The sequence below is a fragment of the Sander vitreus genome, chromosome 22, assembly GCF_031162955.1.
Source record: "Sander vitreus isolate 19-12246 chromosome 22, sanVit1, whole genome shotgun sequence".
Taxonomy (NCBI): domain Eukaryota; kingdom Metazoa; phylum Chordata; class Actinopteri; order Perciformes; family Percidae; genus Sander; species Sander vitreus.
This window is the reverse complement of record NC_135876.1, coordinates 20,462,473-20,487,402: the sequence shown is the minus strand read 5'-3', so window position 1 is coordinate 20,487,402 and position 24,930 is coordinate 20,462,473. Positions and strand designations below refer to the sequence as shown.

At 43.7% G+C, this 24,930-nt stretch overlaps 1 protein-coding gene across 4 annotated transcripts in view; it reads right to left on the bottom strand.

Annotated features, from left to right (window-relative positions):
* arhgap21a (Rho GTPase activating protein 21a) overlaps window positions 1-24,930 on the bottom strand; it is an 86,214-nt gene continuing 61,284 nt past the window's right edge. Inside the window, exons 1-19 of one of the 4 annotated variants that reach the window (XM_078280110.1) lie at window positions 22,346-22,462; window positions 18,690-20,640; window positions 11,729-11,875; window positions 11,510-11,612; window positions 11,345-11,381; window positions 10,811-10,930; window positions 10,160-10,459; window positions 9,644-9,708; window positions 9,370-9,518; window positions 9,093-9,235; window positions 8,433-8,591; window positions 7,928-8,006; window positions 7,753-7,826; window positions 7,392-7,481; window positions 7,181-7,306; window positions 7,030-7,071; window positions 6,473-6,578; window positions 3,966-3,997; window positions 1-2,484 (exon numbers count right to left, since the gene is read on the bottom strand). In XM_078280110.1, coding sequence (XP_078136236.1) covers window positions 832-2,484; window positions 3,966-3,997; window positions 6,473-6,578; window positions 7,030-7,071; window positions 7,181-7,306; window positions 7,392-7,481; window positions 7,753-7,826; window positions 7,928-8,006; window positions 8,433-8,591; window positions 9,093-9,235; window positions 9,370-9,518; window positions 9,644-9,708; window positions 10,160-10,459; window positions 10,811-10,930; window positions 11,345-11,381; window positions 11,510-11,612; window positions 11,729-11,875; window positions 18,690-20,526 — 5,262 coding nt within the window. In that variant the 5' untranslated portion in view covers window positions 20,527-20,640; window positions 22,346-22,462 and the 3' untranslated portion in view covers window positions 1-831. Of the gene's footprint in view, window positions 2,485-3,965; window positions 3,998-6,472; window positions 6,579-7,029; window positions 7,072-7,180; window positions 7,307-7,391; window positions 7,482-7,752; window positions 7,827-7,927; window positions 8,007-8,432; window positions 8,592-9,092; window positions 9,236-9,369; window positions 9,519-9,643; window positions 9,709-10,159; window positions 10,460-10,810; window positions 10,931-11,344; window positions 11,382-11,509; window positions 11,613-11,728; window positions 11,876-18,689; window positions 20,641-21,381; window positions 21,765-22,082; window positions 22,309-22,345; window positions 22,463-24,930 lie in introns of those variants that run through there. The other 3 variants (XM_078280109.1, XM_078280108.1, XM_078280107.1) reach the window with 3 other exon arrangements.

The following is a 24,930-nucleotide window of genomic DNA, read 5'->3' as shown; positions in this document are numbered from 1 at the left end:
TTAAAAGGAAAAAAGAGGCACTTTTTCTTTTTGAGATAAAAAAAAACAATGTGTAAAAATTTACTTTTTGAACTATAACTGGACAAAATTAGGAAACAAACTACTGTACCAAGCATTACATACTATAGTATCAGCATATCATTACTGATTTTTCAGTCTTTATTTGATAAAACTATAATAATCTTCCAGTCCGTCAAGCTAATATCTGGCTGTTGCGACTGCACTGTGAAAAAACTAACTTCCCACAGCACCCAGCTCAGAAAGCAGCCCTCAGATACATCCACATACTTCAAGTACAGGCAAAAAAGAAACGCATACATATTGTTTTGAAAATGACAATACTGTCACAAGTAACTAGTGTTAGTCCAAAAAGAGTAATACATTCTTCATACCGCTTATAATAGGAAGAACTTAACCATGATTCCTTAAAAAAAAAACGTCCTCCTGCATTCAGTAATAGTCAAGTTGACCCTCTTACTTTCATTAGTGCTGTTTCACAATCCACAGAGTCCATTTCTGTCCCATTGACACAACATATTAACAGCAAAGTCACATTCTTGCATTAGATAGGTTCGATCTTGCAGGAGGAAGTCCGAGTTCTGTCCAAGTCTGTTCCAGTATGGCTAACGAGTCAGTGGAATTACACACATAAACATCTCTTCAGCATTATTCCAGTAACAATCACGTAAGCCTATAAACAGTATGTACAGTAGATACATAAAGTATACTTTGTAGAAAAAATATTGTGCAGTAACCTTAGCTAAAATACCCACATTCGTACATTTACGCATTCATTCTGTTTATACAATAGACAAGACCATTCTTGCGGTTTCACAGATACTGGTAGAACCGTGAGCGGACAACTTGTGCTCCAGACAGTTTGTGTGGGTGAGGGTCCGCCCCGAGGCTGCCTTTGTTTTTGCCTTGCAGCCCGCTACCGTTAACATGCTCCCCTGCTAGCGGCTGTGCGCCCGGAGACGCAGAAGGAGGAGGTCTTCCCGGAGCTACGTCCTGGGCTTCTGGATGATCATCCTCGGGAACGGCTTTGGGCGCGACCTCGACGCTTGAATCAGAGCCTCTAAACCGCTCTCTAGTGATCCAGTCCCGGATGGAGAAGTCCTGAGAGGAACATCTGGGTTTCAGGCGGTCCAGAGCTGACAGTTCGGCGGTCTGGGCCACGCCGCCCTGCTCCCTCCAGTCGTTGATGACCGCCAGCTCTGCGAAGTCTCTCTGCCCGGCCATGGTGTGCCTGCGGCGGATGTTCTTCTTCTTCCCGCGAGCGTCTGGAGTTCGGCTCTTCTGCGTGAACATATCGTCAGCAGACGTGCGTAGCCTGAATTTGAGGCGCTCGGTGATCTTAAGGTGCCAGGCTGGTTCGGGGCGCTCCGACTCGCTTCGCGAGGACGAGCTGAGGCTGCTTGTTGACCGCCCTTTCTTCATCACCTCCAGGACTCGAGAGAGCCGGGTGGAAGAATCGGCTCTACCCTCGCTACGCTCCCCACTCCCAGCAACGCCCTCCACTGATGATTCACTGTCCGTTTTCTGTCTTAGTGACCACCGTCTGGAGAGGGTGTCGCACTCAATCATCCTGTGGGACGGGAAAAGGCGCCGTGCTTCCAGTTTTGGTGTGGTGCTGCCTTCAGCTGCTCCACCTCCTCTTGGTTCAGTCTTTTCCAGACTCTGCTCTCGGCAGGGTGTAGACTGGCTGCTGCCACCGCCCGGAGCGAAAACCGGGAAGTCGCTCTCGCTGTCCGTCTCCATGGGTCGTCCCTCGCTAATGAGCTCACTGCGTTCGTCATCCGCCTCCTCCCCACCCTGCAGCTCCGGACTGAGCGCGCTGGACTCTGCTCCAGTTAAGAACGTGATGGAAGAAGTGGTGGAGTAGTCCGAGGTGATGGAGCTCACCTCTGCGCCGGCGGACGCCCCTGGACCTGCCGCCAGTCCGACACATGCTCCAGCAGGAAGATCAGGGGACGCTCCAGTCCACTTTTTCGGTCTCGACCGAGGCACAGACGCTCCAGAGCTCATGGTCCCGAGGTCTGAGGTGTTCTCATCAAGCTGGGATGGGGGATCCGACAAGGAGGATTTTGCCTGAGGAGCTGTTTGGTAGCCTGAGATATTTGGGGATGGGGAAGGTGAGGGGTGTCTGGGTGGAGTCTTCTCCTTCAGGAATACGGAGTTTCTATGCTCTCTCTTGGCTTTAGGTGTGAGCTCCACAGTTCTCCCGTTCTCTTTCATCTCCTCTGCTCGTACTGGTTGCTTTGCGATGGGGTGAGTCTCGCTCTGTCCCTCAGTCTGGAGGCCGTGGTGGTTCAGCTTCTGGCCAGGGATTTCCTTCTTGGCGAAGACAGCATCCAGGTCATCGTCTGAGCTGCTAGGCTGTGGCTTCTCCTTTGATTTCTTTCTTTTGCGGCTGGCTGCAGCAAAGATGGAGGAGACCAGGAGCTCTCGGCTGCACTGGTCCTTCCCTGAGCCCCAGGAACCCTGCAGAGACGGAAATACCAAAATTAGTATTTCTGATGCTGAGAAACACAAGTAGGGAGCACGTCAAAGAGACAAACAAAAACCCTTCACCGCTGCCAGGAAACTTAAACCTGTACTCCACCTGCTTCCGTGAAGCACCACAAACCAGAGAAGTGGACAGAGAGAGGAACATTAGCAGGCGTCATTAACAGGGAGAACAGTATTGTTTCCATGCCAGCCTTAAAGCAGAAGCAGGAGAAGCAGTAGCACAGCATGAACTGAAGCATCCCCGCACGAGCCTGAGCCCTGGCATGAGTGGCTTAAAAGCTGAAGGAAAGCAGCCACATAACAGCAGTGCAGTGATGAAAGGCACCTGCTTTTGCTAATGACACAATCTTACGTAGTTTTTTTTTTTTTTTTTTCTCTCTACCTCATAACAAAGAACTGCATAGTCCTGAGCCCCTCAGTCACAACTTCAATGTGTCATGAAGCGTAAAAAGAGGCTGTGGCTCACTGGATGTACAGTCGGCGTTGTCTGGTCAGTACTGACAGCCTAATCATCGCATGAATTTAAAGAGTTGATTCAGCCAAATAAAAAATAAAAAATAAAAAGTTCTTACTCAGCTCTTGTGGTATCTAACCATACAAATAGTTTTGAGATATTCAGCTTCCACCCTGGTACCATGGATGTGAATGAAGTATAATTTGTGGTGCTCACACCTTTTGAGAAATTACATTTAAAAAGTTTAACAGAATATTTCCCCCCCCTAGAAACAGCATCCATGGTTACAGGATGTCAACAGGTTTCATTGGGACTATTTCTTCAGTAGAGAGTAGTTCCAATCAAAACATTTCCCAGGGAGGTCCATGAGATTAAACTCCCTAATAAGAGTAATATTGAGAGCTCATTCCACACCACACTTGCAATCTGTGTTGGACTTTGCAATATCAAATTTGAGTTACGTGTGTGAACTACAGCACCATGATTTAAAATAGAAAATCAAAGACACAGCACCAACTTGCTGGAAAGGCCTGCATCCCTGTCATGATGTTAAAATCACAAAATGGCACTTACAATGTCGTATTGGTCAGTGTGTCCTGAATCATACCGGATTTCAATGAAGACGGGGGTGTACTGTGTAATTGTGGGCTATCCCAGATGAAAGGGACGTTTGTTTTGTAAAGAGATGTTGACTTTCTTAAATGTACTTTTTTTTCCCCCCAACACCTGTATACACCACAAATTCATTTTTATTCCATTCTATTAAGGAGGACGCGGAAAAATGGGATATCTATATGAGCTGGACACATGTAACCGAAACCATCTGCATGGCGACAAGACATACCATTTTTTTTTTTTTGTGGATGATTTGGGTGAAATAACTCTTTAAGTGTAGGTTGTGTAATAAGTTTATTTGATGCTGATCTTGACTGGAGGTGGTGGCGATCTCTCCTGCTCGTCACCTACCTCCTGAGAGGGTTAACACTGGGCGCACACTCACCTTTGATTTAGCCGAGTCACTAGTCGGTGAATCTGTGGGTAAAAAGAGAGAAGAGAGGGACATGTTAGATGATTTAACAACACAGATGAACACATCTAGGAGGTGCAACATGGGAAAGTGAATCAGGGAGAAGAAAAAAAAAAAAAAAAGGAGAAGAGAACAATGTTGATGAGGAGGATCGTGTGTAGTGAAGACACAGAACGGACAAGACAAGTGAGCACATCCATGAGCAGACAACAGGCCATGCTTCACACAGTACAGATGAGCTCTACGTTCCACTCAGGTCCACATCTACATGGCATGTGTCGTTCTTCCCAAACGCACCCGGACATCGAGTCCAAGCCAAGTAAAGAGAGTTCTAATCTTTCCTCAAGTTTCTTAGTGATACTGAGTGCAACTTTAGCAACAAACACAACACGTACATTTTAACAGCAGCCGAATGGCAAGGCAGATAATGTGCCATGCAACACAAGGAGGGCGAGGGATATCCAGGAATGCAGACGTGAACCTTATCATAACATTTACTGATGAAAACTCCTGAACCTAAAACCGCAAAAAGGAGCTTGGTATTAGCACTACGAACTGAAAACAAACTTTTGTTTCTTCTCGCAACAAAAGAAGCCACAGTTCTGAAATGTTTAATGTGGCCTAAACCAGTAGTTCCCAACTTTTTTCTAAGTCGTGGATCTTCGCTATCCTACCTACAGCACCTTTAACCTCTCGTCATCAGTGTGAAAATCATATCCATCTCCAAAATGGAAACTCTTCACAAGCTAGTAAAAATAGCTCTGTCTGCAGCTTTATGACATTTTTTGGATCTCCCAATGAGTTTTTCAAAAGTTTTATTCAGGTAGAATTTGCTCAGCGCTAAATGTTAACTGAAAAAAAATAAAAAAAATCTGAATTTGGAGATGCATGGTCTTTATTAGACAGCAACAAGTCCACGAGCTAGAAGTAAACGTAGAGAAAAGTTATTTTTCTTAGTTTTCTACTCTTAGGTTTTTATCTCACAGACCTCTTTGATTCATCTTGTGACTCTCAGGTTTGGAACCACTGGTTTAGGTCAGGAACTATCGGATTAGATAACGTATGCGTCCGGACGTTCAATGCCAGCTTTCAGTACTCGCTACGGACACTTTTTAAAATATTGAGGTTTGATACCCAACCTCCCAGATAGACTATCACAATGCTTTTTAGCTGAACTGACAAAGCAATGTGAGATGACGTGAATTGCCATGACAACAGTGACACAGTGATGATGGAGACGGCTATGGAAGAAACCAAAAAAGAGAAGTGACAGGGGGGTCACAGAGGGGCTAGCTACAGTATATGAGGAGAGGGGACACTACATGAGAAAGAGAGTGTCAGCAAGGAAACCTATAATCAGTCCTCACCTGCTCTATAATCACATTTATTTATATCATCCTTCTAGCTAAAATTTGTTCTTGTTTGTTTGTGTGACATAGCCAAGCCCCCCTATACACCCCCTACAATACAGATGATGGCACAATATGCAAGTGCACACTGACTGGCGACGTAGAAACCATACCATGCTATCTCTCCAGTTGGCAAGCTTGCGAGACAGTGAGGAGAGACAGCGGAGAGCCTTTCAGACAGTAGCACCGGCCTGTGTTAGGTATACTCTGACAGAAAACCCACAACACCGGACACTGCACAGTACCGTGTAGCCGCTTCGCTTCCCTTTTCTGTCACGGTTTCTTTCTTTATTGCTTTTTTTCCCCCCTTTCTCTCTTTGGCTCTTCTTGCACTTAAAAGAACTGCGGGTTCCTGCAGACTAGGCAGCTACACTGGGGGCAACAATCCTCCTTCTTCCTACAGTTCCAGCTGTCCATCACGGACAGTATAGAGTCCATCAGTGTCATCATGGTGTGATAGACTCCTCCCACTTGGCCTGTGTCAAGATCAGTATGTGTGAATGCTGGGAAAGCCTTTAGGACACCCGACAGAGCCTCACTAGAGACAAAGGAATCAGAGGTCGCCTTTCACTGTAAAAACATCTATTTCTGACGTGGGAAAGAACATGCCTTATTAGTGCAACAGTGGGCAGGATAAAGGGAGGGAGAAAACACAGCCCAGTTGTGGAGTTTGATTAAAACGAGGTATTAAAGGGCAGAGGGGTTATTAAAAAGGGAAAAGGACATCTAAACCTATTCAATACCAGGCAGGGGGGGGATAAATCTCTTAAAGGAAATGAAAAAGCGTGACAAATTATTGCATCCTTTTACGTAACTTTGATGCAAAATAAATTGCCCACTGAAACCCACACAGGCATTTGGACTCATGGTTAGCCATAGATATTTCTATCTAGTGGCTACAGCCAAAGAAGCAAAAGGGGAAGCTTGGCCTAGGGAAGAAGCAGCGTCGTCATCATCAACATTTGTTACAAGTTTACACACCGGTCCCTCTTTGACCACGGCGCTCAGCAGAGAAAGGGTAGAGAAAGCTTAACCCACCAAAGAGTTGGTCTGCCAAAGGCAGCGCGTTACCTGATACTTCACCCTGCGATGTGCCCGTACGGCCGATGTTGGTGAGCAGGTGGTCGATGTTGGGGACAGGCTGAGACTCCACCGCACTCTCCTCACGGGACGCAGTCTGAAACACAGTTAGAACAAGATTCACAAGGACATTTTAGAGGAATCTGCAGTCCTTAGAGCTAAAACACAATCAATCGAATCATCCATTGTGTTGCACTGAAATGTGTTTTACATTGTCTGCGTGTAAAACCAAGGAAGGTAGTTCTGTTTTTATTCCAACAGCCATAAGCTGCAGTACAAGAGATGGTCACTTCACTGTAGTGTTGGATATTGCTGACCAGCTCTTTGATCTTTGATTGACCATTAACCCCTGTTTATCTAAACTTGTCTTACATGATCATTTCTTGTATTTTGGGTTGTTTGTATATGTCTGAATGAATTGCTTATGTGTATTTGTATTTGCAAATCCACTTGCCTAAAATGGCCCCTTTAGGGACGAATAAAATAGGGTAGAGGACAGTGGAAAGTGGAAAGAAAAATAATTCAATGGCAGTGATGCCTGTACCCACCACTGGATCTCCGTTTCCATCATCAGTGAAAAACCAATCATACTAAAAGGGAAGAAAAAAAAGGAATACAATTTAGTTTTTGTGTTTTATATGTGAACATTTGTTATAAAACCTTAATATCGTTAATAACAGTTAAAGATCTGATGCTCACGTTTTGAATGAGGGCCTCCACTATCCTGTACTGGTCTGGCATGTGTGTCACCATGTGGGTCATGTTGTCCTCGGTGGTGCGCACCAGAGTGGGACCAAAAACTATGGCCAGGTTCCTTGGTTCCATCTAACAAAGCAATAATCCAAGTTTTAATTGCACATATTTAATTTCTCTAATCAAAACGTATTTAAGACATTTGTAAGTAACACACCTTATTCTTCTCTGAGTTTTCAGCAACGGTTTTCAGATGGGCTGAGAGGAATTTGAGGGTCTCGTAATGATGATCTGGCAACTCATGAAGCTGTATGTAAATAGAGAAGAAACAGACATTTTACAACAGGTGGAGACAAAGTTACACAGTTGTTTACCTTTTCTTCTATCTAACAATGTTTTATTGCATTTCATAAGGACTTCGTAAGATTACAGCGCTCTAACACACAGTGAGAACAGGTTGTAAGATGACCCAAATGCTTTAAAACCAAGTAAATAAGTCAATAGATAAATAATTTAAATAATAAAAAAGGGGATAATATAATAAAAAAGGGATGAAATTAATTGTCAGAGCAACTCACCATCCTCTTGAGCGCTTTGAGTCTCTCCACTGGGTCCTCTGTTCTGTTGGCGTCTATAAAATCTGCGTACCTATCTGCAGGCGGAAATGAAAAATTAGGCAAAGGCTGGAGGAGAAATACAGTCAACATGTTACTGGGTTGTAGTTCTTATGTTTGGCCGCTAGGTGGCACTTACCATTGGTGAACAATGGCTCTGGAAGTTTACGGAAGAAGGACTTTAGTAAACTGCTGATCACATTCAGGTCCCTCCATTTCTGTAAAACATGGAAATAGTGTATGAAAGTCAATTGTGCAAAAAGTGGATGATTTAAGGCTCACAAGAATACATCACATCCACTATCAGGGTGCTGTCGCTCTGAATACTGCACCCGTCTAATTTGGTTGTTATGATGACAATCTAGAAATGCAAGATTGTGCGATGGCATTCACTGACTGTTGCTCTGGATGCCAGAAAAATACATAAATATAGAACGTACTTTAATTTATTTGGAAGTATTCAGTGTGGAAACTAGTTCTATATGCACACATATAGATAAAACTGCAGCTTTAAAAATATTTAATATGTCATATATTGCATCCATTCCTATTTGTCCCAAACACATTAAGGACAGCATTGTAGAACATGAGACTCCAAGGTTGAGTTTAATTAAAGCAACATCTATTGATTAAGTGCCACTCACATCATCCTGGATATCGATATCATTCATGCCCTTGTTATTGAGCTCCTCCTGCATGTGGGAGATTGCGGCGTTGTTCCCTGGGACTCTGTAGATGCCTGTGTACTCCAACCCCCTCTCTTCCACCAGCTTACAACAGACCTCCACAATCAGAGGCACAAACTAGAATACAGAGAAATGCAGAAATTGTTTGGCTCATTGGATAGTATGCTATTACTGTGAGGAGAAAAGGTGTGTTCAAGAGCAAACACAGATGAACTGCATAACAGTGACATACATAAAACCCTGAAATGCTTAGTGTCGATTTTCTATTTTTTTTTCTCCACAAATGCATTCATTATTTTTAGTATTTTTCAGTCAGGAACACTCTCGTCATAGATGTAACCATTTATTACATCAAAACAATTTCAGACACAGTTATGATGAAACCCAAAACAGAGAAGGTGGAGGCGAGCTTTGCCAGCAGCAGCGGTGTGAGGCAGCATTGGAGTAGCAGGAAGCAGAGAGGAATAGGTAGACATTTAAATGGACCGCCTGATGTGAAAATGGCTGTGATTGGTTGCGACTGGCTGGAATGACGATTCAATTAGTGGGCCTTTGACTTCCGTGTCCTGCATGATCTAACGCAATGCTTAACTTATTACAAATCAAATCAGTACAGACCTTGTTGTTCTGTGCAGGAGGACAGTCGTCCAGCCTTACACCAAACGTGACTCCAGGAGACGGCTTCCTCTCGAAAGGTTTCCTCATCAGCCCCGGGATACCCTTCCTCCATGTCCCTTTGTCTTTGGGAGGGCTGGTGTCATCTGCAAGCCGAGTGCAACATCCAGAACATATGCATGAGTATGGCATATTTACCTTTCTTAGTTTAAATTATAACGCTAAGAAATGCTAAGAAAAAATCAAAACAACATGAAAGGGGAATTATTTCTTTTCCTACCTTTGTGCATGTTCTTCCTCTCCTGCTCAGCTTTAGGTGTGAGCGGACTTGTTGCTTTGGTCTCTCCTTTACCTCCCCGCAGTGTCTGCCTGATGCTTAGCGACTGGCGTGAGGGTTTGGGCGACGGCTCCGTCTTGCTGCCTGTCGGGCTAGTTAAAAAAAATCAACGAAATGAGCTTTCCAATCAGAGCTAACTTGTCCAGCACTGTGTGAAGTTCTTTGATAGTGTGAGGAGCTCCCTCCTCTCCCCGCCAAATCTCCCTTCCCCCCTTACCTCATCAAGGTGTTGTACTCCTTGATCTTCCTGCTGATGAGGTCATGGCTGGTGAAAGCCGCGTTCTAAAAAAAGAAAGAAAAAGGAAGGAAGGAAGGAAGGAAGGAAAGGGGAGCAGAGCAAAAGGACAGAGGACACAATAGGTGATGATTAAGGGATCAGGTGCAGTTCAAGTTTCAAAACTTGATCTATACTTCTGCGTAAAACCTACATCGTGGCGTGACAGATGTGAGACAGATGTCACTGTAGGGCAATAGGACAATTATACAGTAGGTGACGTCACACTGTCAGGTGTATTATAACAGAAGATGTTCACCTGGACAACGCCCTGCATAGAGGCCCTGAGGCAGCTGTCCTAGTGAGAGCCACTGAACTGTATAAGTTAAATGCCAAAGTATGCCATTAAAAACAAAAAGTAAAAGATGCTTCTGAACCGCTCAGTAAATTGTCCAATGTTTTGTGCCTCATGCGTAGTAACTGATCACGGTCTCAACGGTTTGAAGGCATGACTCTCACCTCCTCATCCAGGTTGCTGTTTTCCTGGATGACTCTGATCCAGGCCAGCATGTCCTCTCTGTCCTCAGCCTGGAACAGGTACTCACAGTCCGACGTGGTCAGCCGTAGCACGTTCTTGCGCTTTGTGTCGCTGTAGGAGATGTCAATGAGACAGGCCTTGATGCTGATTGGCAGAGGCTCGTCTACTGCTTGGCAGTTGGCATGAGCCTGCCCCTCCTTTTTGTCCTTATATAGGCAGAGGTAGTGGCCTCTCAACACGGCGTACATCTGTTTCCACGGGCGCATACCTCCTCCGACACGCTGCAGAAAGAGACGAGTTTCACAAAGCATAATGGAGGTGATTAAACTACAATCTTTCTGTAAAATATTCTGTTGTTGGCATCATAACACAAAATCACTGCCTTGAGGACAATATGAGACCTCATACAAGGAGGTCAAAGGCAGCTATGGGTTCAAACTGGTCCAACAGGTGAAACGTACAGTACAGCATAAAAGAGTCGGACAAAGATATACTCTGGAAAAAAAGGGCAGCCCTGCTACTGTTTATAAGCCAAGTCATACAGTAGGTCACGTCATGCTTGATAATGTGCTTTCTGTGTCAGTGTGTGAGTTTTATGATGCGATGGCTTTGTATGTAGAGCCGGTCCACACCTTGCCCTTGTCTGTGTTCAGCTGCTTAAAATGCAGCAAACCCTCCTTGGTGGCGTCACAGAAGACGTCGGATGAAGAATCCCTTCTGGACCCTGAATCTTCAGATGACCTGTCCACCGCCTGTGATGAATTAGAAATCAATATGAAGCCAAAAAAAACACCTGGAAGACTGAAGTGATTCGTTAAAGATGTTAAAAATATGGAGAAAGAGGGATGTTTGTGACCAAAATCTTTTCACAATCATCAAGTCAAAGTCCGTACAGGCCAACTCTCAACTTTTAAGCATTAAAGGTTGACGTATATACAGAGAAACAGTAAATACACAGAAATAATCTTTCAATGAATTATTTATCAGCAATGCCTGCTGTGGCTTTTACACCCGTCCCTATTTTCCATAACACATTTACATTTCACTGGGAGAAGTTTTATCTTCTGGGTGTGAACTAATGAGCTGATAAACCTTCAAGCAGGAAATGCAGGTAAACCAGTCATGAACAAACTCATGCTTGATAAAAAAAATGTGATTTCACTCACCTTTCTAAGACTCTTCAGACCAGGTATTAAGGACCTCCTAAATGGAAGAGAAGAAGGAATTTTATAAGTAATTTGAAATGTGTTTTCTCATCAAAATGTTTGGGTATTGGATGGGTATTGTTTTTTTTCGCCAATAAATCCCATTACGCTATTCGTATAACTTACCCTCTGCTCTCTTCCCGGTAGTTATCCAGGCCTTCATCATATGACTTGGACCGCTCTGTTTTAGTACCAGAATCTGACTCAATAGTTGTGAGACGGAGAGAATCTATTAAGAGAGGGTTACATTATAATTATAATGATCTGTTACTGTTCATAACCTGTACTACTGGCTAGTGCAGTAATTGTCATAGGCCTACTTTTGCTGCTTTGGCATGAACATACCTTGGTCATGGGACAGATGGCGTCGAATGAAAGGGGACGGAGAGCTGGGGCTGGGTGGGATGGTGGTGATGAGGGGCGTTCCAGCTATAACAGCACAGGCAGGAATGTGTGTGCTGTCCTGGTCAGTACTGGGACTGGATGGTTCATCTAAAGAAAGAGAGAGAGGAATTTAGCAACACAAACCGTGATTGTCCAATCGTAGCTTAGCATAGTTTACTTGGCATTTAAATAATTGGAAAGGTGGCAGGGCTCGACCAAAATTTGTAAGGGTGCGAATAAGATTTTTCCTAGGTCACCCCGGTGCACCTAACGTCCTCGCATCCGCTGCCTCTCCACTAACGAAGCGATGTCATATCGATATGGTTTAATGTTGCGTTACATGACCCATTCCTTCTGTAAAGCTGTGCCTGTGTTTGGATCTCTCTTCCGCACAGCCCCCCCCCATTCACTCACACATGGCTCACCTGCAACATAGAGAGACACAGCGGCGCCGGTCCACATGCTGACATTTGTCTACAGTTTTAACTGTTATTAACACAGCTGTATATTGTTAAGTATGAGAGGGAAACCTGTATTGGTACCAGTGTTTCCGCTGGTAACTCTCCGTTACTGCAGCCGCCACGGCAAAAAAAACATTAGAAGTTATTGATTATTGGTTGAGTTATTGGTTGAGTAATAGCGTGTGAGACGGAGCCTGCTGGACCTGGGTGAGAGATGTGACCCATGGCCAGAATATCATAGTTTATAAAAATGCAGCGCAGTGACGATACAGACATTTCATAGCCTACACAAGACATGTGTAACGCCGCTGACCCGCCAAAGTGCATTCGACCCGTGCTGGACCCATTCATAATGAGTCAGCCGTCATTCTGTTAGTAGCATACGCTTCGGTCCATCGCACTCCCCCTGTTTCCCTAGGTCTTTCTGTCTGTCTGGCTGTCTAAGATTCCGGCCTTTATTTTGACAGGACAGCTGAAGACATGAAAGGGGAGAGAGAGGGGGGAATGACATGCAGCAAAGGGACGCAGGTCGGAGTAGAACCCGGGCGTCATCTCTCTCTTTTAATCGGTTATTGTTGTTGAAAACAAGTGAAGGAGCTTTCTCAGATATATATATATATATATTTTTTTTTATATATATATATATTTATATCCTAGGCTATTTATTTCAGTTAACTTTCATTTACATGTGTTGCAGCTGTATATTTTCAAACTGGTAAAGGAAACCATGTCTTTGCATTTTATTTGAATCACAATCTGTTTTAATAAAAGAGTTTGTGAAAAGTGGCTTTGACTTAAAACTGAACATTTAGCCCACTTTGTAAAAAAATACAGAGCTATATATTGTGTATCGCCATTCAGCGTTAACGGCGACGCGAGGAAAAATTTGGGTGCACCTACATTTTGTGTGTTTTGTGCACCTAAATAAAAAAGTTAGGCGCACCAGTGCAACCAAGGCAAAAAGTTAGTCTGGAGCCCTGGGTGGTGTCTTTTTTATCATCTTTTGAAAACCAAAGACTCAAGCACAACAGTGTAAGGAATGAATTAAACAGTGTTTATCTGCTTAAACGTGAGCTGCAACTGCATATTGGGCTAGCTAGCTTCCTACAGTCCCAACAGTTGTAACCGAACGTTACTTCCGAAAGCCACTGACACATTATTAGCTAGCTAACTACATTAAGCCCCTTTCACGCATGCACTGCAACCCTAAACTTATCTGAACATTACCCGGAGGAGCTGTATGTGGGAACGCAAATAGCTATATGTCAGTTGGACCGGACAATAAACAGATTTTACCCTGCCAGCTTCCAGTACGCATTCTGTGTAATGTGTGAATAGAGCAGGTCATTGTCCAGAGAATTCACACTGAGTGAGCAAGATTAAAGAAGAAGGGTCATTTACACAAAAAACGGTAATGGAAATGTTTAACTGGAGCTGTGATCGCCAGACGGATTCAAGGAACGGCAAGATACTTTGTTGTTTATGACCAAATGTAATCTGCAACAGGAAATATATTGTAAATTCAAACATCCAAAAACAAAGTCTAGTTCTGCTATCTCCACTTGAATAAACATTTCAGCAGATAGCAATAAGACGCTGCGATAAGGGCGCATGGGGCTAAAGCAGAGTGATGCAGACAGAGACAGTCAGCCAGTATAGATAGGTGTTTCTGTTCTGATAAGCGGGTACACGCCTTGCCTTTTAAACACGTACACACACACACGCAGGCTAGTCAGCTAACATTACATCATCACAGACACAGCCGTGTAATAACGTATGATATGCAATATCAGCAAGATGGCAAGCCCTAAAAACAAATGAAGAGACGTGTACGATGAATCATATCTGTGACTGTGGTGATGCAGGAAGGACGGTAAAACCTAACGTAACACTACTTACATTAACACTCGTTTTATAAAATTAAGTAGAGCACCTCATATGCTATTTAACTTTATGAAACCCCATTAAACTTCTTCACTTAAAAAAAATACCATTACAAGTCAAAAAGAACGAGTAAAAAAGATCTAAATGATTACATCGTGCCAATGCACTGATGCAAATCTTTAACTTTCAACGGCACGACTTTAATATGGAACATCTGATCTGCTTGTTAGTTGTGTACAGATTACTGCTGTAAAATCTCTCCTTAAAACCTCAAAGACATCTCCCATGACACTGCAAACCTCATTTCTGCCCAGTTATTTCATTTAATCAGTTGTTTCTATCCCTCCAATCCGGCTTCTGGGAAAACGGCAGCAGTCAGTGATGTCTGACACGTACAATTACTATTTATTTTTCAGGGGATGTCAGTTGTAGACAAAAAAGATTGATGGCGTTTTAAACAGAAGGTGCAGATCTTTAAACAAATAGTTACACATTTTGGAAAACGTATTTGCTGAGAGGTCGATGAATAGATTCAATACCACTCTCATATCTTTTTCTGTTAAATATGAAGCCGCAAAAAGGAGATGGTAAGCTTAGCTTACCATAAAGACTGGAAACACAGGGAGGCAGCTTGTTAGAAAGAGTCTGGTATATAACCACCCGTGAAAAAGCACAACTTGATGTTTTTACACTTCGGCTTTTGTACGTGTTCATTAGGGAGCTTTAGAGGTGCTGGTTATTGGATTTTGTTTAACCTTTGGACAGAGCCAGGCTAGCCGTTTCCCCCTGCTTCCAGTCGTTATGCCAAGCTAAGCCGGCTGCTGCCTGAAGCTATATATTTAGAGTACAGACATGATATCAATCTTAACTCGGCAGAAAATACATTTCCAAGGTCTGCCCAAATATAAAAACTTCAACGATCTTAAATGATCACTGGAAAAAAGAAAAGATTGCTTTAATGGTTTGCCTTCACAGCACGTCACAGGTGTTAAACACAGAACAAGTGCTAAAATCGAAATATAATCTAATCTAGATCTAAATAGAGAACTAAAAAGCGAGAGCTGAGGTGTGTTGGAGGGAAATTGTGCTGGAAGATAATATGATAAACCCCTGCAGGTTCTGGAGCATGAAGAAACACAAGAGCTGCTCTCATTGGGTGCTGATGAGTCACCGATGATGACACAAACTGATGATGCAAAGTCAAGTTCAAGCTTGTTCAATTATGACAGCCTATGAATTGGCAGAGATGTAAAAAGACAGTATTTGCATTGTAATATTACACAACTTCATTTTGTTTATTGGCCATTTGTGGTTTAAACACCACAATAAGTAAATATAGAGCCCATTTCCACTGTGATGCATTTGCTTTGCTATGAATGCATTCAGTTTCTGAGGAGAAACACACACAAAAAAAAGCAAGGTTGTCTCCTCATCAGGGTAGACGTGACATTTTGCATGTACTTTAGCAGCACCAGTTGAATTCTGTTCCCGGTACAAAATGTTTGGCAGACACCTAATGTACAGCAGTTGTTCCACTTATTGTTTGGAATTGCACTATGAAATCAAATTGAAGCTGCAGGAATGCTCTTATTTCTCTGTTATGTCACAGTCCATTAGGACGATGTTCTTTGGTTTCTCTTGCTGTACAACACTGGGGGAAATATGAGACATTTCAGGGAGTGGGTGGGAGTTGATTGAGTTGGAGAGCGGGGTGGTATTTCAGAAAGCAGGTTTAGTGAAAACTCAGTTTGTTAACCCTGAGATGAGGGTAACTCTGGGTTTTCTGTTTCAGAAAGAGAAGTAACTTCACCTCAGAGTCAGTTACTATGGTAACTGAGCCTGTGAACCTAACCTGGTCGGGAGCAGGTTTTCTTCAAGAAACCTTGAGTTCCTCTCAGTCTCCTCCCTCAGCCTGTTTCAGGCGCATTTTAGCGCAGTTTGTTATCGACATGAATAAAAAAAAAATGATGTTGGTTTATTAACTATGTTAGGCAGACTATAAAACGATTTATTTCTCAAAACATGGCATGTCCTTTTGTCGACGTCCCGTTGATGAAGAAGCTGCTTTACTTCGTAGGGTGTTATATGTCGGGAGATGATATTGAAACCCCGACATTTTAATTTTTAGATAACTTCCTATTTGAGCGGTATCGTTTTTTTCTTCCCAGTCGATCAGTTATGTAGGCTACGTAACCTTATCCGTCGTCATATCACTAACGTCACCCATCTATGTTCTTACATCCCAGCAGATTATTTGTGTCGCATTACGTTTTTTTGCAAACGGCATTTGTCTTCACAACATTGGTGATGCGGAGCATATTAGTAAAGCCGCTGTAGCAAAGCGCCGTCAGAAGAGTGTGACTCGCTCTGAAACTGGTTTTAAACGTTTTTAAAAGGAGTTCCACAGGATTGCAGGAGAATGATGTAAAAGCTTTGAAATAAAAGATTATGAATTATAATGCTGTTAATGATGGTGCTGCAGCCTCAGAATGGGATTAGTAGGCATAGCCTAGTACTTTTTCGTCCGCAGAAATGAAATAGATTACAGGTTCAATACCATTTCACCAGAAATATTATGATTAAATATGATATACACTATATTGGAATATACGCATTTACTCTAGCAGCAATTTTCTCCCACGCAAATTCTCTCTTTTTGCGGCAGCCGCTGTTTTTTTTTTTTTTTTTAACTCGCTGTATGTGCGCATGAGTATTTCCGCCGACCCGTTTGTTTGTGGCTGTTGCCATGGTGAATCGTAGCATCATGGCTCCTTTCATGCTGCCTTTTTATTGTGGTGGTGAACCTACTCTGAGTTGATTGAACCAACTCATATCAGCTGTTCTGAAACCGAAAACTCAGAGTTTCCCATCTCAGGGTAGATCAACTCAGACATCAGGGTTACACTCAGAGTTTGTTAAACCTTCTACCTGAAATACCACCCAGCTCTGTGTGTGTGTGTGTGTGTGTGTGTGTGTACCTATTGACAGTATGTTTCTGTGCTGTCCTACTCAGATACCAAAGGGTGGTCTGAATATCATGGTCATGGTTGCCTGCAGTACAGTGTCACGCTGTCACATAATCACACACCTGACTCGATGTCACCCTGAGTTCAAAATGCCACAAGGAACCAATTTATTTTAGCATTTCAATTCCTTTATAACATCTTCTGCTGTGGCTGTAACTTGAGTAAAGTAAAGTATGCCCTAAATAACACTACCTTCATGACCTGGGACAAGTGGTTTCACTGCCAACCCACTAAACTACATAGACTTGTTTTTATTTACTTAATCAAACAAGCAACAAAATCCCCAGGGTATTTCCTGTAAGAAATAATCATTATTCAAATAGTAATAATCATTATTTCTGATGATCCCCAGTATATTGATGGTGACATTTGGACACAATTGATGTCCTTGTTGTATGAAAAGCAAGTCCACAATGAACAGGCTTACACTTGATTTTCAATGCATTTTTGCAATTGCATTGCACCACCTCCTGAAACAGAAGGGAGCTTGGGGTCGTTTTGTTTTTTTCTTCTCTCCCATGGAGAGAGGAGCGTTTTCTGTAGATTTTATCCGCAAAACAGGGATATATTGAAAGTGTTTTGCTCCCACTAATGTTGGACAGAAATACCAGATAGGCCATCTTGAAATGTGGCTTTTGAGATAGGAGTAGGAGTTAGAGATGTTCCAGCTCCGATACTGCCTAAAACGCTGGTTTCGGGAAGTACTGGCGTTGATGCACCGATCCGATACCACGTAATAAAGCCCTAAATAAAATCTACGTTAAAGTAGTTTATATATGTTCTTTTTCCGTTATAACTGACTGTCAAACTGCATAATAAAAGTGTTCATTGTTTGTGTTTGTTCATGTTTCACAAAGAGTTTAACCTGAGCCAGACTGACAACAAAGACAGAAATAATATCACATCCATACAGGGATAGTAGTATACACTTGTTAAAACATAATAAAATATATGATATACTGGTATCGGATCGGTACTCGGTATCGCCCGATACGCAAGTTCAGGTATCGGAATCGGGAAGCAAAAAATGGTATCGGACCATCTCTAGTAGGAGTACACTGTGAACTATCAGTCCAATCCCTGCATGAAAATCCCACCAGTTCCACCTTGAATGCAGAAAATAGCATACTGCATGTCTCCTCTTAACAGCCCTTAACATGCTATATACTCAGTAGACACCTTCTCCTTTGCAATTGTAGATTAGTTATTCTCTCTTCTACATCTACAGCATTTCCAGATTTAGATGAAGAAATCAATATGTAAACAAGATTAGGATCTGGCCTTTTCACTACTTGATGCTATAAACAAATTTTGGTCTGCAGTCAAAAAGTATCAAGGTTCAAAGCAGAACATGTATATAATATGCTGTGAATCCAGTACATATTCACATTGGCTAACAGTCTGCCAAGCTGTCATGCATAAACATACTTTCTCACTCACAGACACACATGCTGTGCCATTTGTTCTACCCTGGCTACGCTGTCATTGCTGTTGCTACAGAAACAGGGAAAGTGTGAAAGGAAGGTGGTTTAGAGAGTAGTGCAGTCTTACCTATGAAGGGGATGGAATCCAGGGAGTCGTCCAAGTTGTTGGAGCCAGACTTTTGTCGTGTGTCTCCAAGCCTTCTTAGATGCATCTCCCTAAAGCTGTCATTAGACGTCCAGCACATAGCTCCATCTGCAGAGCCTGCCTTCACCAATGGTGGTGACTTGTGAGTCACTCCTCCCCGGTTGTCATTAACAGCTAGTACATAGGACGGAGGGCGAATGTGGGGAGGTCCAGAGTTTTTGTCCCTTCTTAGGACAACGACTGTTGCATCCAGTCCTTCTACGCCCTCTGCAAGGCCGCCATTAGTACGTAAAAGGGCGCTGGTGGAACTGGAGATTTCTCTGATATTTGGCTTTTGGGTAACAGCTCCATTAGTGGTGGCGGAACCAGAAGAAGACGCAGCAACAGCTGTACTTTGTAGTTGTCTCTGCATTGGCAATTTTGAATTAGTACCAGAACAAGAGGAGGACCTGGCTGCCAAACCAGCTTCTGACCTGCTCTCCATTTTCAGACTGTCAGCCCTGCCTCTGAGCTGCAGGTGCAGAGGGGAGGGGTAGCCCAGGTGGTTGCTCACGATGTTAGCTCTTTGGTCTCTAGAAGAGGATAAGGCAGGTGAAGGATCTGAGATGGAGTTTTTGACAGGCAGACGTGATGGCCTCATTATGATACTGTCTGTCCTTGACGTTTGTACATAATCCGTGGTACCTTTAGTAAACACAGGAGCAGAGTTAGATAATCCACTTACTCGCCCTTCTTCCTTCTGTCCAGTGAGACTCCTGTTCAGATGAGGTAAAGCTCTCAGGCCTGTTCCCTGCCTGCTAGCTCTGGCTTCTTCTCCCCGACACAGCAGCAGCCTGTCCTCCAACACCACCCTATCTCCAAAGGCAGCCAACCCACCCGGTTCTCCAGGCTGCTGCCCCAGATAGTCACAAGACCGCGCCCGAGGTTTGGGGACTCCTGTAGGGGTGGAAAAAGGCAGAGCATCCTCGGAAGCACTTCGAGGCCAATTCCTGATTAGTATTGTCCTCTCTGTTCCACCTCCAAGCCTCTCTTGGGAGACGCTACGTAATGGAGTCACTGCAGTGCCCTGCTTGCTTGCATCCACCCCACGATCATTGGAGGTGCTTCTCTGTCTGACCTGGGAGCCCAGTGCCCCTCTTTGACTGGCGCTAGGAGCAGGCGGTGTACGTTGCTGGGTGTAGGCGGAGCTGGAATTAGCAGCCGCACGCAAACTGTCCAAGCGCTCCTGGATGGTGCGGCAGCCATACGTGTGTAGCCTCTTGGCGTCTATGTAGTCCTTATAGGTGGTGTAGTTTTTCCAGTCAATGTTCTGGTGTGGCGAGGTGGAGGGGGCTGTCGGAGAGGGCGAGTGGTGGTTGGCACTGGGTGAGATGGCAGTGGAGAACGTGTCCGGTGAGGCAGGATAGATCGGACCAGGTCGTGAGGAAGGAGAGTAGACTGGACTTTCTGTGGGACGGGAAGAGGGGTACTGCAACTGTGCACCTCCAGGTACTGAGGGAATAAGGGGTCTCGGTCTAGCTGAGCCGGAATCTGCTGAAGGACTGTACCGGTTTTCCTCTGTCCTGTGGCTGGGTCCAGCCCGAGCCACCCAGGACCCCCTGTCAACTGGATCAGGAGGCATAGCCACTGTCCTCACATTCTCCTTACAGACACACACCACTGTCTGAGACTCTGACGTTTGCTGCTGGGGTGGAGGAGATGGCGGAACAGGGATTTCAACCCGATAGCTCTTTTCCGCGGCCCCCCCTCTTCTTCCTGGTCCCTGAGCCGGCCCTCGGGGGGTCTCACTGACTGTGGCGGGCTCTGATGTCTGAGCCATGCCCACAGCCTTAACTTCTATCCGAGGGTAGCATATGGGAGGGGGCTCAGGGATGTTCTGGGCATTTCCGCTGTACGCATCATTTCCTTTGAGGTATGCATCCTGGGAATAGGCCTGCAAGAGATTATAGGACATCACATCACTTTGGTTGCTAATAGGTTGGAAAGCTAAACCCTGGGAGAACACCCCACCCAACCAGGGACAGGATACATTATACTTCCCTTAAAGACATGGGAGTGTTGTAGACCTGCTTGTAAAACTATTCTGAATTTAAAACAAAATATAAAGACTGATCTAGTTAGTAGATCTAGACGATGAATTTACTGTCACATCTCACCTATGACTTTATCTGACTTTGCTATTACAGCAACAGTAATAATCTTTTGATTCCAACATACCTCAACTACAACATGGCAATTTGTTGCTCACATTTTGAAAGTGGAGAAAGAAAGGTAATTCATTAGTGTCATTATTGACAAGAGTCTCTGCGTGAGCTGATGACAAGACAAACACTGTCCCTACATTGTCTCAAGTACACTTTAAGTGAAAGATGGACAACTGGATAGAAGCCCATCTATAACAATACAACAACAGCATGCTAAACGTAGGCACAGTGCTCCAGTACTAATTCTCCAAATCAAACACACTCAGTTACAGTTTCTCAATATTTTCCTAGGAGACTGAATGTTAAAGCATGCCATAGTACAAATTAACTGCCCTGAGAAGTAACAGATGTGAAAGAGTGACAAAAAAGGGATAGCCAGAAAGGCAAATAAGAAGAGAAAGAAGGCTGGAAAGTCCAGAATAAACCCATGGAGCCAGGAGTGGGGATTAAGCTGGCAGAGGTTTACCCACCTTTGGTACTGGAGAGTGTGCCCTGAGGCATGAGGAGAAGGTGAACGGGGGTCGCCTCTGTCTGCCGTTGGCAGTTAACGCTACTTCTGTCAGCATGGTTCCACAATTCTAGTCTAAATGTAGCAACTAGGGTAATTTCCTTGATTAAAACTTAAAGAAAAACACCTAAACATGGGTAATTGTAACCCTGCGCACACTCCAGTGAATGACGAACGGCTTTGGAGAAAACTCCTGGTTGCATATTAAACACGCTATATTTCCTCATCCCTTCAGAACACAAGCTCGTGAGAAAATGAAAGGGAGAGAGTTGTGGTGTTGGACTTCAATCAATAGAACTCTACCTGGGGTGTCAGGTTACAATTGTACTAACCGCAACAGCAGCAGCAGTAAGTCTGCTGCTTGGTGCCTCCCTCTGGATTTGCACAAGTCATATAGTTAAATAGAAACCAATTTCCTCAATAGGGAAAGCACAGGTCAACGTTTTTGAGGTCTGCTGACACATCTGTACACACATCTTTCTCTCAACCTGGTATTCAGAAAAATACCAAAACATTACCAGTATTTGGGGTTTTAGGGGTTTGCCAGCTTCTACATGTGCAAATATGAGCTCTAAATGTGGTGCCACATGGCATAAGAGCTGTGAATCATCAGGAAGAGAACTTAAAAGGAAAGTTTTTAGTTAGTATAGTTTCCTGTCTTACCAGAGCAGTGATATCCCTGGAAAACTGCAGTCCACAGGTTAGAGAAGGGCAAGCAGAAAGAAAATAGGGAATAAAGAGAAGTACACAGGTGAGCATAAAGAAATGAGAGGTACAATGCCATCGATGGAGGTGAGACAGGCAACTTCTCCGACTTCAGCACAGGCTTAAAATAAACTCGCTGAGCAGAGGCATCACAGTCGGAGTGGAAGAAGAAGAAAGAAGAATAGATGTGAACTTCAGCAGTGTTGGTGTCCTTCTCAGACCTGAATTTATTCTGAGTTGCTCTTCATCCCCATTAATTCCTCCTCTTGCCCCACATCTTCCTCCACCCACAACACAGCTACAGTCAAGATACATTGGTGAATGTTTTCTGCTGGCTTTCTCTCCCTCTCAAAATACTCAGCATTTCTTTCCTTTGCTCTGTCACTCTCACCTGCTCACTGTGGTCCCTCCCCTCCCTGTCTCTGGTTTATCAGTGGCTCTTGCACTACAAACATTCTCTACTAGCCTCTTTCATCCTCTCGCGTTTATCTATTAGACGCTGCTCTATCTATCATGTTCACTTTTGGGTGAGCATAACATTATGCTTATGCTTGCCTGATCTGCACTGGATTCCTTTCCTCCCTCATTCCTGTAAAAAGTGAGCTGAGAGGAGTCAGCTGACTGCAGCTGCACTCCCTCTGGTAGTGAGTGGGCTCAATGTCCCAAAACAGACAAACATGAACACATTTAAAAACGAAGACATAGACACATCTACAGACACCGCCATGTGCATCCTCCATTCATCCTTGAAACAGCACAAAATCATTTTTTTCTCATTGTATGAACAGGATAAAAAGGCCACATCGCGCAACATTTAGGGGTTGCATTGATGAAGACTACGTATGTATTCAGACATTTTAGAGAAATGACTTGATTGTGATTCAACTGAGAACTAAATCATATACATTTACATATAAACAGAAACATTTGCCAGTGAATCACATCTTGTATTCTACTATACTTAATTTTACTTGAGGTTCATCAGAGCACATTGTGCAACAGTTTTAACTCCTTAACACTGTCCAATGGCAGCGAGATTTTAAAGAACTGTAGTAAGTAAAAAGAAATCCCTAGTTGAAACATCAAACAAATTTAATTTTGATTCATGTTTCCCTGAAAAGGGAGAGAGAGCTAATTGCTTCATTCGAAACCCTCAGTCTTGTGAGTGCTCAGACTCATTCCAAAACGCCAAAAGCAAGTTTCTGTGGCTTTTGGTGAGCTGCGGCCAAGCTAACAAGCTATGTGGGGAATTTAGCAACAAAGTGGGATCTGACTCAGTTCTCTGCTCCAAGAGAGAATTTCCCAGAGGTGAACAACGTGTGGCGACTGGTTTGACGTGGCCTGGCGCTGGTTTATCGTCTGTGTGGCTCTGGACCCTGACTGATGGCGTGGGCTGGCTGTTTGCATCGCTGAGCTCATCAGCGTGGTGGGTAGAGGGAGTGTGAAGCTGTGGCATGTATTCTAGTCCTGCTCCTTCTGTTATTAGTGTTTTCTCCCTGAAAATTCAAGCTCACGTTTTTTTTTTTTTTTTTTTTTAAACTAGCCCAAAAATATTATCAACCTGACATGAGACAATTAATATCAGTATATTGATGATCAAGATGGCAGGATGAGCAGGTGGTTGGAAAGACTGTGTCCCCACAGGTGTGATCTCTACAATTATTAGCAGTGCCCCGCATTATCCACATGCTTGCAGCGATCAAACCTGTGACTCTCTAAATATCAGGCCGCGTTGTGACAATGTTTCAAATCTTTACACTCTTTACCACAGTCCTGTCTGGTAGTCTGAGTCCAATGAAATGTCAATGTTTTACTCAAGCTTGTATCCAAAAGATGCCTATCAGCTAAGGCATGGAAAGCTTGTCAACATCTTGTCTCCATTTCCTCTAGGAGTCTGACGTGAGTCAGAGGTGAGTATCACTTCATTGAAGGTTTCCTGGGCTACGTTTGAAGGACTAGCTTCACATTTTGGAAGAAGATACATATCAATCTCATGTCTGTGCTTTAAGTATGGAGTTGGAGTCAGGACAAGTTAAGGTTAACATAGAGCTTGGAAACATGGGGACATGTTGTTCGTGCGCCGGGCGCATGGTTCAAAAGGGTTGTACTTAGTGTCTTAAATAATCATAGGTGTGTTTTGGGCGTAACATGCAATAAACCAATCAGAGTGTGATCTCCCATTCCCTTTAAAAGCCAGGCTCGTTTGTACCTTGGCGCATTGCTATTATGATGGCGGATTTGCTAAGCAGGAAGGAGAGGTTTTCAGGAGAAGAAACTGATCTGCTCGCGCGAGCAGATCATATCATAATACTATTTCACATTGTAATATTTTTTCATTTTTAATCTTAGTGTGATAGTGTGCGCACGCTGTGCACAAGCCTAGGCGCATTTTAGTAATGCGCTGTTAAAGGCATACTGTGTAACCTTTCCCTCTTCGGTCCCCCTACAGGTTGTCTCATTGGAACTACAGCTTGCGCGGTTGTAGTTCCAATGAGACAACCTGTAGGGGGACCGAAGAGGGAAAAGTTACATAGCATGCCTTTAAAATATCAATGAAATGCTGCGTTATTAACTTTAGACCAGGTTTTTGTTGGTCAATGGCGCGATCACTTTCCGCTGCCTCAAGATAGCATGAGCATGATCGGTCTTACAGTAAACTAGCAAAGACACTTGCATCGGGCTTTGCACTGCGCCGGGTGCAAGATAGGGCCCCATATCTGACAACCTGTGCTATAGTCAAAGACACATTACAGTCTTACTGGGTGGATGGACAAATGGATTTTCATGGAGAATTAGTATTTTAATT